An 11,147-nucleotide genomic window follows, 5' to 3' on the forward strand; every position below is an offset into this window, starting at 1 on the left:
AAGAAATTTAGTAGACAGAGCTGTCATATTGTTTTGTAATTAATACCAGAAGGCAGGGAACACAGAGCAAAAATAGTCAACCCCTGAGGATAAATGAACACAGAAAGACACAGTGTCATAACACTTACATAAAAAGTTGATACAGTAGAGTTCCAAAAGTCAAGATACACTTTAAATGACGGAGGGAAAACAAATAAACGCATAAACAGCATAAAAGTAGTTTTGTCTTTAAAAAAGAATTAATGAATTTGGAATGTTTTCTTAGTGCTACAATTTGTGAGTATGCAGTGCCTCAAGTTATTGCCCTATATTACTCTATAGCTCAGATTGTCATTTCTAGTTGCATAGGCTTTGCTAAAATTGGACTTCATGCAACTGTCATATCAACCCGGTATCCTAAAAAATATGTTTCCATACAACAAAACTGCATTTTCAGTTACCTTTTAAGGGTAACATATTTTCTCCCTGCAGCAGTATGACTTTCTGCCAGAAAGGTAGCAGTTCTCATTTTAAAGACAGACAAATTCAGAAGAAAAGGGGATGGTGGCGGCATTGGTAAAAATGCTGAACTTTCTCCCAGATCAGGGTTTTACTAGGCACAGACATCAAAACTACTTGGTTAGATTTAGGAAAATATCATGGTTCAGGTGAATATATACACCCATTCGCAACATTAACCACATTTTTAAAGCTTCTTCATCATTTTTACCATGTGGCTTAAGACAGAGATACAGTACGAAAGCAAGAACGTGTTTGTCAAACATTGTAAATGTATTTGGAAGTGAGAATTTAATTGGGAAAATGTATCCGCGAAAAAAATCTGCATTCAATAATATAAACTCTTAAATCAGCAGCGTACATTTTGCAGAGTAAATGGTGAAACCTCTGACTCTAATCCCACTCTAATGACATTAGTTATTTGATTATGGAAACAGTTTATTTTATGTGAACATAACCCTACTGTAATTTTTAGGAAAGAGGTCTAGTAGTATCATCCATAGTTTCTCTTTACGTTGATATAAGAAAAATATGCATACAAAGAGGGATTCATGGAGCATACATGACCTTTCAGTCAGGGACCATTGCTCTCATATGCAGTTCTTCTTCTCCTTCTTCTTCTCCTCTTACTTTCAAAACACAATAATGTATAATTTCAGAAGGAGGCCAGGAGGTCCCTCTGGAGAACTACTGTGATTCATCTTTGACAGAGACATCACTTTCACTCTGGGCCAAGGGGATAAGACTGTCATGTTAGCTGTCCCTGCCCAATCCCCAGCCCTTCAAAGCAAAGCCACCGTGATGAATCTGAAGCACTCTGAATTTGCTGCCCCAGTATGCCCTCTGTGTTCCTTGGAAGGACCAGAGCATTTAAATGTATGTTGTATTTTAAGACAAAGGAGCACCAACTCCAAACATGCCTGAGGCACATGAAAATGAGTGAGAAGTCTGGCTAAGTGACTTCTCACTCATACAATAAGTAAACAAAGCAGTCTGCACCCACTCATACCTCTCTTGCTGACAACTCTGTTTTTGCATTCCAGTATTGTATCCTCTAGCTACTACTAGGGTACTGATACCAGTATTTTTGGATGGGAGTTGGCTGCCGATATTGTTTATCTACAACACAGACTGTTTTCACGATTTTCTTTCTCAGAATATTGATTTATTTTTTCTTTTATCCCAATCCTGAAATTCAAACAATAAAACGTATGAAGTATTTTTTGCATTTCTTAGTACGTTTCAGTCCAGGTTTTAAAGACTGCCATTCAAAAAGATGGGTGAATAAAGTGATACTTTCACCTACAGAATAGCAGCCAGTGAAACAGACACTGCAAGACTAGTTTTTGTAGAATACATGGATCACCCCAATAATGAAAATGTAAATAGAGGTGCTGGTCTTGGAGAGAGAGAAGGTGAAATGATGTACTTGACTCGGGTGTCTCTCAAGAGAAAACAAAGAAGTTTGTCCGCGCTTAAACAGACTAGAAGGTTGCTATTGTGCAATAATATAGCTCTTAGAAAAGAGGCTACTGGCAGGGTATGAAAGCGGGAAAGCTGTGCTCTGAGCCATGTTTTGACAAAAGAGATAGCAGAAGATTAAGAGTTGAAACCAAAGCTGGCAGAAGCTGATAAGGAATGGATTTTTCACCATAACCTTGTTGTATTTTGTGTCAACAACTCCACAGCTTGAACTCCGGGACAGCTCCAAAGCATACTTTTTTATGTAACGTTTCAGATTATTGTGTATGACTTTCTGTAGAGTGAAAGGTGAAAGGTCTGACACTGATACACCGATACACTATGACATCAAATACTTGATTATGAAAGTGTAACATAATACAAAACTGCCAGGATGCTATGACTGTCAGATTTCTGGTTATAGTGTAATTGGTCTGATCCAGTGAAGATGCGTTTTGGAGTTCATGACATTGTGTGGCATATGCTATCTTTTAACAGATGCTAACAAAGATAAGACATTATGCAGAGAGCTGAGGAGCCCAGGCTTTGACATGCAATGTGTGGGTGGAAATAGCCTGTTAATGAATAGACAGCAGAGAGAGGGGAAAAAAATGAAGACGGCATAGGAGATACACGAAGCGTGCCGTGCGATAAAATATTGCTATTGTTAGGCAGTGCTGAGGGAAAAGTGCTGCGATGCAGAAAGAGTGGAAAGCCTTGACAGCTTTCCGGTGGCAGTCTGACGGCTGAGCAGGGAGATTGCAAGGAAAGTGCAGCAGAGGGCTGCTGTCAGGCCACACCAGAGCTCCGTTTAACAAGGTCCAGAGATGAGCTGCACCACAACACATTGCAAGGGAATGAGAAGAGGGAGAGTGAGGCTGGAGGGAGGGCTGACTAAGGCTCATGCATTTTCCAGAGGCTCACTACCTGTCATGCCTGCAAACCTGGGATTCCTCACATGTGCATGAGAGCAGAGATTGGAAATCCTCAGTAAGAACAGGAGCTGAAGAGGATTCAGAGATTTAAAGGAGTACCTGCCATTACATGATGATACTAGACATGCTTGTGACACTTTGACACCTTCATCGCTACGTGAAAGATATATCAGCCCCAATAGATACTTTATTTTTACCTCAGCTGTTCCTACAACAGAATGATGTCAAAAGTCATTGTTTACATGATTGAGCCCATGTCAGTCATTGTCGTGTTTAACAAGTTCATGCTAACAGTGGCGTCATGAATATGCATTACTTTAAACATGGATTTTTACAAACCTCGCGGTGTGTCATATAATATGTCTTGTACATTCCTGTAGCCCATTTCCACAATGGCCCTTGGCATCAATCCCTGGCATGAAAGCTTCTTTGCAATCTTCACGTTAAATGTCAGTTTCTAGATGATCAAAACATCTTTAGTTGTGTCCCCCCCTATTAGAGCAAGCTAATTCCATACAAAACACACCCACTCAATTTTAAATGAGACTTCTTCAGCTGCTTAGGTCTTTAAGTCATCAGAGTCATCAGGGAAGCAATGTGTCCCCAGATCCAAATAACATGACTGTTGAATTTCATGCTGAATCTCTGTTACGAAGAGGATTAGGTATTCTGTAGTAATGTGCTGAATATTATACTTCATGCAATTAAATATTTTGGAATTTGTCTGTTTTGTAATTTGCTGGTGTGCACTGTCACATTAACTGGTGGAGTCTTATGTTGCTTATATAGTAACATCCTGTCACAAAACACAAAATTATCAAGTAGAAACTTCACAACTGTTTCAGCCACAATTTTCATTGCTCTGCATCAGGCTTGTTTCTACATTTGCTGTGTGATTGAAATGTACTTATTGATTCAAGGGTTTTTGTATGTTACAACCTGACCTGGAGACATTTGTTTTTACCTATTTTAGTAAATCTTTCTGCCTACGTTAATTACTAATCCACTGATGATTTTCTGTTTCTTTAGGGGGGCGACTCCTTTTTCTGGTGATGTGGCTGAACCTTGTGCCTCAGACTGACAGCTGCCCTGCCAAGTGTGTGTGCTACAGAGAACCCAGGCCTACTGTGGCTTGCCAACAACAAGGACTGTTTTCCATCCCTACTGAGATCCCAGCACGGAGCCAACGAATATTTCTCCAGAGCAACAAGCTGACGGTGGTACGGTCCACCAGTTTCAGTTCTTGCCATAATCTTACTGTTCTCTGGCTGTACTCCAACAACATCAGCTACATTGAGGCTGGAGCCTTTTATGGCTTAGAAAAACTGGAGGAACTGGACATTGGAGACAACAGCAACCTCCGCACCATCAGCCCAACAGCCTTCCGGGGCTTAACTAAGCTGCATACCCTTCACCTGCACAGGTGTGGCCTGTCAGAGCTCCCTGTCGGGGTTTTCCGAGGAATGTTCTCTCTACAGTACCTTTATCTGCAGGACAATAACATTCTAACCCTGCATGATGACACTTTTCTGGATCTTGGTAACCTCACCTATCTCCACCTGCACAATAACAAGATCAAGATAGTAACAGACAACATGTTTCGAGGGTTAATCAATCTGGACCGGCTGCTGCTACACCAAAACCGGGTTATTTATGTCCAACCCAGGGCTTTTAGTGACCTCGGTAAGCTGAAATCCTTGTTCTTGTTCTTCAACAATCTTACCGTCTTGACAGGGGAGACCATGGACCCACTGGTTTCTCTCCAGTATTTGCGTTTAAATGGGAATCAGTGGATTTGCGATTGTCGGGCCAGAAGCTTGTGGGACTGGTTCAAACGTTTCAAAGGTTCCAGCTCTGAGTTGGAGTGCAATGTCCCCGAGTTCCTGGCGGGAAAGGACCTTAAACGACTGAAAAGCCAAGATTTGGAGGGATGTGTGGAAACACCTCAAATCCAGACCAATCTCTTTAGCTCCAAGCCACAGTCTGGAAAATTCCTTTCCACTGAAAGCCCTGTGGGGGACACCATCCCCAGGTGTTGCCTTGGAGATAATGACAAGTCCTCTATCCTGTCTGGAAAGAGTCGCCAAATCACTAACAACCCCCTTAAGGAAAAGGAGAACATGTCCAAAACCAAATATAAGGATCCGGAAAGAACAAAAAATGAGACCCAAAACAAGCAGAATGATGGACCACTAGGAACCTTGTCGAACACCCTGGAAAGGTCTTTGGAAAACTTAAACCCTGACCTTATAGACAACCTGGAATCATCCACAGCATCAAACAAAAAGAAAAAGAAGTGTTCCAAAAAGCCAAAATCAGACACCCACTGCATCAAAGGTCGGGGTTCTAATTTGCAAGTGCTGCACTTTCTCTTCATTCCCATGACCTGGATATCTCTAGCCATGTCTTAGGACTCCCGCTTTCCCTCAGAACACTGGACTCAAGAATGTTGATGCTCATGACAATGATACAGAAGATGCAGGGGCATCTAAAGCTGGCAGTGACTAAAAAGAGAGGAGTCACTTTGACCCAACATTGCTGAGGAAAAACAATAATGAAGACGTTAGAGTACATTTAACAAAATGGATGCCTTTACAGAACACTACAGATCTAATGTAAATAATGAATTGGTGCCCAAAATTGTTTGTTCTCTATGTACTCAACTGTACTGTGTCTAAGCTACACTTTGGAGACTCCTCCCTTTCCCTCTCAAAAGCTTTTACTGCTTAGACAGACCACTGGAAGACGAAAAAAAGACAAAAAAAAACATAAGAAGAAGAACACTCGTACAGGAAATCAGAGACAGAAAGCACACAAAGAATGTTTGGTCTGTTTCATGAAGATAAACAATCTCTCCCCATTATTTATTCAAAGTCATGCATTTGTTGGGTAATGTTTTGGTTTTTTATGTTTATAAAAAAAATGTTTTGCCTCCCCTGATTTTAGTTATATTTTCATGACAGGAAGGATAATGGATAGCATTTACCAAAAAAAAACAACAAAAAAAAACAATGCTATCAGTTTGTTTATGGAGATTGCAATGGAACCATAGATATGCATTTTATTTTACTTGTGTACAAGTATGAATATATTATGAATAAAAGTTCTTATTTCTTAGATGTTATTATTGTGTGGTGTTTTTAAACATAGAGGACAATTACTTTCTATCCAATTTTTTCTAGATCTGAAGTTTAGGTTTTAAGCTATCATTTGAAAATGATAGCGATAATGATAATGATAACGATAATGATAATGAAAAAAAGATTTTCTCTATTTATTATAGATGTTGGGAGGGGGTGCAATTCTTATCCAAAAAAAAAAAAAAAAAAAAGAGTCAACTGAAAATTTTATTCAACCAGGTTGTGGTTGTTTTTTGCTCAGCTTCTTCAAAGTTTCTGCATTGTGATGCTCAACACAGTCCAAAGAGAACCTGCTAGAGCAACAGCAAAATTATCCTGTGAGTGACATAGTTTTCAGACTTTTTTCACTTTAGGTAATGGGCCCGTTTATTTTGACTTTGCTCTCATAATGATGAAGAAATATTTTTTTCAAAAATTAGTTACAATGGAAATTAATTTTTACGCTGTTGTTCCACAGTGTTTCCATGTACCTACGATTTTCTGAAAAATCACACAAATCAGTGGATAATCTAACATACATGCATGCAGTATATCTACAAGTCTTTAATGATTGCGGCACATGTAGTATGATGATGTTGAATGATTCGCTCCCGGCAGCTTACAAAATTCAGAATATGATTAGACCTAGTTTTGTATATTACACTGCCACATCCCTCATCATTTTGATTGAATTATTAAGCAATGTATGAAAATGCTGCAAGAATATTTAAAAAGTGACTCCTCACATCACAACCTTGACTTTGAGAACAGAAGAGACCCTCAAGGCATCTTATTAAGAACTGCTTTGCTTTCTTCACATAGAAAATACAGTATGAAATATCTGCATACGGAATAATTTAAGCTTTAAAATGTCTCCTTGTCATACAGCTCTGCTGGGGCTAGTTGCCTGTGGTAGGCCCATGGCAGCTTATGCACAAGGCCAGGATAATGTGGAGTTATATTTATAACTAAATTAAGTCAAGATCTTATCATCAGCCCTACATCTCTTTTTTTGCAAAGTAGAAAAAGTAGAAGGCTGGGACTCCTGCAGCTTTCGGCTGTCATTGGTTAACCCTAAAGTCTAAAAGGACTGAAGGTGGGAGGTGAGAGGATATTGATCTTAAATAGGAATCAACAGGGAAATCAACAAAGTCTTTCCAAAATAAGCTGTCTTCCCTATGCTGATACACAAGCAGCTGTAGGCTAAAAGGGTCCCAGTAATTGTATGTGACTTGATCAAATCATATGTATATATCTAGCCAGACAATAATCACAAACAAACAAAACAAATAAACAAAAAAATTTGGCATTGAGCTACACTGTAAATTCTAATTAGTTCCCAGAACTCAAAAAAACTATGCAAGCTCGTTGCCTCAAAAAAAAACTAAGTAAAGGTTACTTAAGATGACTTTTAGGACAACTTATGGTCTGCAGTATTAAGAATAACTTGATATTTCTGATTGTACAATACTAATTGTTTACCTGCTGTCAAACATTTCAAGTTCAACTAACTGAAAAAAAAACAATTTGTGGTAACCTGAATGTGATTAAAAATAATTAACAACACTTTCTGTAATGATGTTAAAATCAGCCCAACTTTTATTTTCAAACGCAAAAAAGTATAACAGCCAACATACTGGACACTATTCTCATGAACAACAAACAATTATATTGCCATCACTGTTATAATCTTACAATGAAACAAAGTCTCAGATTTAATTATTCAGAAAATAAGTTTAGGCCTACCACAAGTTTGTTTTGTACTTACATTACTTACATAATCAAAATAAAATATATTTGTTGTTCTGTCACAAGTGCAGTCGCTAATTTAAACAACACATTTGTTTTTCATTCCAACACAGGAGCTGGAATGTTGTAATATTTTAAGGATGGCTTGTTTCCAGTCCAGGCATTACTGCCTGAATGACTATCATGGATCGAGGTGATCCAAATGTAAGTGCAGAAGAAAGTCTTTCACTTCCCTGAAGTACAGTGGCAGTGGATGTGGGTTGGAGATGCAATGAGCTTGAACCTGCTGGCGACCATCTTCACTGACCACACCATCTGTGACGGAGGACTCATCTCTCCTGTTGTCCTGCAAGCAAACTGGAGTCAACAGCAACAGCATAGTGCAGTCATATCTCAAGTCTAATAACAGAAGACAGGAAAAGATCAGTAAAGAAACAACTTCCCCAAACCAAAGCACAAATAAAACAATAAGTAAAACAGGCTGACCTAAAGTATGATTAAAGTTCAGCCTGATTAATATAAATGTCACTGACAGCTAATATATTGGAAAACCAAAATACTTACCACTGAGTTGATGTCTTTCTGTCCAACAGCAGGAGTGCTGGTCCCGAGCCTCAAAGACAGTAAGAAGCAAGCAGAGGGAGAAAAAACAGAACATTTTTTAGAAACTGATTTGATCCTTAATGGCTGTGCAATCATAACTTACAACACAGAAGGTCAATGTAGACCCCATACGATCAAATTAGACTAACACATATAGTATTAGAAACACCATCTACTACTGTGTCTGATAGTGTGGTATTGGGACTGTCAGTTTAGGCCTAAAGAGATATGTGTTTAAAAAAAGACCACCTAATTTAAATATAACCATTACATGCTTGTTAAAAACTTCCAATATATAAAGTTTCTAATAAGCAAAATGACCAGATCTAACATATGGCAGGGTTTATATTAGAGATGGACCGATCCGATATTACGTATCGGTATCGGTCCGATACTGACCTAAATTACTGGATCGGATATCGGAGAGAAATAAAAAATGTAATCCGATCCATTAAATATCAAAAAAGCACCTCACAAAACCTGGCGACATGGCGAGCCGGAGCAGTGTGGTCACGTGATAGAGCGGCTGTGTGTATTTGTAGCCTGCTAGCAAACATTTCATCTCCGAGGAAGTTATCTCAGAGAGAAGTAAAGCAAGTGTGTAAGTTCATCTCTGAATGTTTGTAAAGCATTCCCACGTTAAGCTTAACAACCGATATATAGAGCAACTGCCTTTCTCTCTCTCTCTCTTCCTGCTGCTACTTCAATCGTGAAACTGCTTAATGATCAGCTGATCGGCTTTTCTGTCGCGAGTCCGTCGCTCTTGTTTGTTTTTGGCCCACTTCTCACCAGAAAGAGGAAACCAGCGGCTGAACAACAGCAGCACTATTAAGCTTGATAAGCTGTTGTTAGAATTTATTTAATATTACTTTCTAGACCAGGATCTTTTTCTATGCAGCTGGCTGGTAACTGTGCAGGGGCGGATCTAGCAAAGTTTAGCCAGGGGGGCCGATAGGGCATGAACAGGCAAAAGGGGGCACAAAGATATACTTTTCTTTCTTATTCTCATTTAAAATATCTAGCTTTTAATTATTTAATAATTATCTGAATCTTACACCCAAAGTTTTAATCTGATGTAAAAAGTATAGAAGTCCATTACTGTATATAGTAACTGTTAAGTCTAATATACCCTAGTACTTTTTAGTAGTAGTACTTTTTCCTTTGGGAAGGTACCATCTGTGCAGTCTGCAATTCTGTTGAAGAAAGATGTTGAATCTATTTAATTATTCTTGAAAAATAATTTATTTCTGTGAATTTTTTTCACCCTGCATCAAATTAAAGTTGATTACATTGATTAAGCATCATGAGGAAGAGGGTGGTTCCCTATTTTCTTTTGCTGGGAGTTTGCAACCCTATTAGTTAGGTTGCTTAATATTTCTGCTAAGTACTCTTTAAAATACCAGAATAGGGAGGATGGGGTAGGTTTAACTTTATTAGATTGATCAGTGTTGCTGATCTATGAAATATTTTGAGTGCAGTGTGTTTTTTTTTTGTTTGTTTTTTTACATACAGGTATAACAGAATAGCTTTAGTGTTGTTGTTGTTTTTTAACTTGAGTATGAACTTATACAAAAAGCAGCAAGATATTAAAAAAACAGTTTTACTGATTAAAAAACACACTATATCGGATTCATATCGGTATCGGCAGATATCCAAATTTATGATATCGGTATCGGTATCGGACATAAAAAAGTGGTATCGTGCCATCTCTAGTTTATATGTAACATAATGTTTCTTATGTTTCAACTGTGGAATTTAACTTAATTTTATTACTTTATAAAATTAAGTTAAATTAATTTTTAACTTAAAAAAATTAATTACTTTTAAGTAAAGTTTTATTACTGCTATATTACTTTATTTCTCAATTATAAAGCCAACCTAGACTTTAACCACTTAACAGGCCACTAATCTGGATTATAGCTTACACAACAAAACTTGTTTTTAAACACATTTTTTAACAAAACAAATACTATTGTTATTAAACACAAAAGTCAGTTAAGCATAAAAGCAGTTTGCTTATGTTGTTAAAGAAAGGCTAGATTGGACATACATACCATACATCTCTTTGTGACCAATTCCACCTACCAATCTCAGACCAATGTTGAAAGTGGACTGTTACATGCCAGTGATACGTAGGGGCTGATAGCTGATGACAGATATTTAAATTGCTCAAAGGGCCCTTCTATAACTAGACCTCTAACATCTAGAGGCAAAGTTGTTGTTTTTTTACAGATAAACTTTTACATTTGCAGATATATTTTTGTATCTTTATTGCTGATTAACAGTAAATGTTTTTAATATTTCAAAAGGATTTTGTACATTTGAAAAATACAAGAGGTCATAAGGCAGCTACAAGGCCATTTTTAATAGTATTTGCTTTTATGCAGCTTAGTTTTCAGATATTTAAAAAAGTAAACATGCATCCCAGATTCATCTGCCACGCTCTCCATGCATATTTAATAAATACAAATTTGCAATTAGATATACTTTTGTAAACATTTGCAATCCCACAATAAAACTGGATATTTGAACTTGCAAAATCACAGGGTGATCAAATACTTATTGACCTCACTGTTTTTACAGTCCCAGTTTCTGAGATTTTGGCTTTCTGTTTTCAAGGAAAGGAATGTAATCTAAATTCTACTTTGAAATTGTGTTTTCACTAATGTGTTGTCTCATTAGCTATGATTCTGCTTTGATTACAAAGCACTGCTCATGCTAGCACATACCACATAAGTACTAGACGGATTTTCTTTAAATCACAATTTCTGCTTTTTCAAAC

General features: G+C 37.7%; 1 protein-coding gene and 1 long non-coding RNA gene across 2 annotated transcripts in view; one reads left to right on the plus strand and one right to left on the minus strand.

Annotated features, from left to right (window-relative positions):
* rtn4r (reticulon 4 receptor) overlaps positions 1-6,011 on the plus strand; it is a 44,991-nt gene extending 38,980 nt beyond the window's left edge. The window contains exon 2 of the mRNA XM_085181301.1: positions 3,924-6,011. Within this exon, the coding sequence (XP_085037427.1) occupies positions 3,924-5,305 (1,382 nt within the window). The 3' untranslated portion in view covers positions 5,306-6,011. The remainder of the gene's footprint in view (positions 1-3,923) is intronic.
* A 1,569-nt stretch (positions 6,012-7,580) lies between these two features.
* On the minus strand, positions 7,581-10,104 carry LOC146506358 (uncharacterized). Its single transcript, XR_014877222.1, has 2 exons — positions 8,327-10,104; positions 7,581-8,161 (listed from the first exon to the last, which is right to left on the minus strand). It is a non-coding gene; the product is annotated as an uncharacterized LOC146506358 (long non-coding RNA).
* Between the last annotated feature and the right edge of the window lie 1,043 nt (positions 10,105-11,147).

This window comes from Neolamprologus multifasciatus, chromosome 12, assembly GCF_963576455.1.
Source record: "Neolamprologus multifasciatus chromosome 12, fNeoMul1.2, whole genome shotgun sequence".
In the NCBI taxonomy this organism is placed as follows: domain Eukaryota; kingdom Metazoa; phylum Chordata; class Actinopteri; order Cichliformes; family Cichlidae; genus Neolamprologus; species Neolamprologus multifasciatus.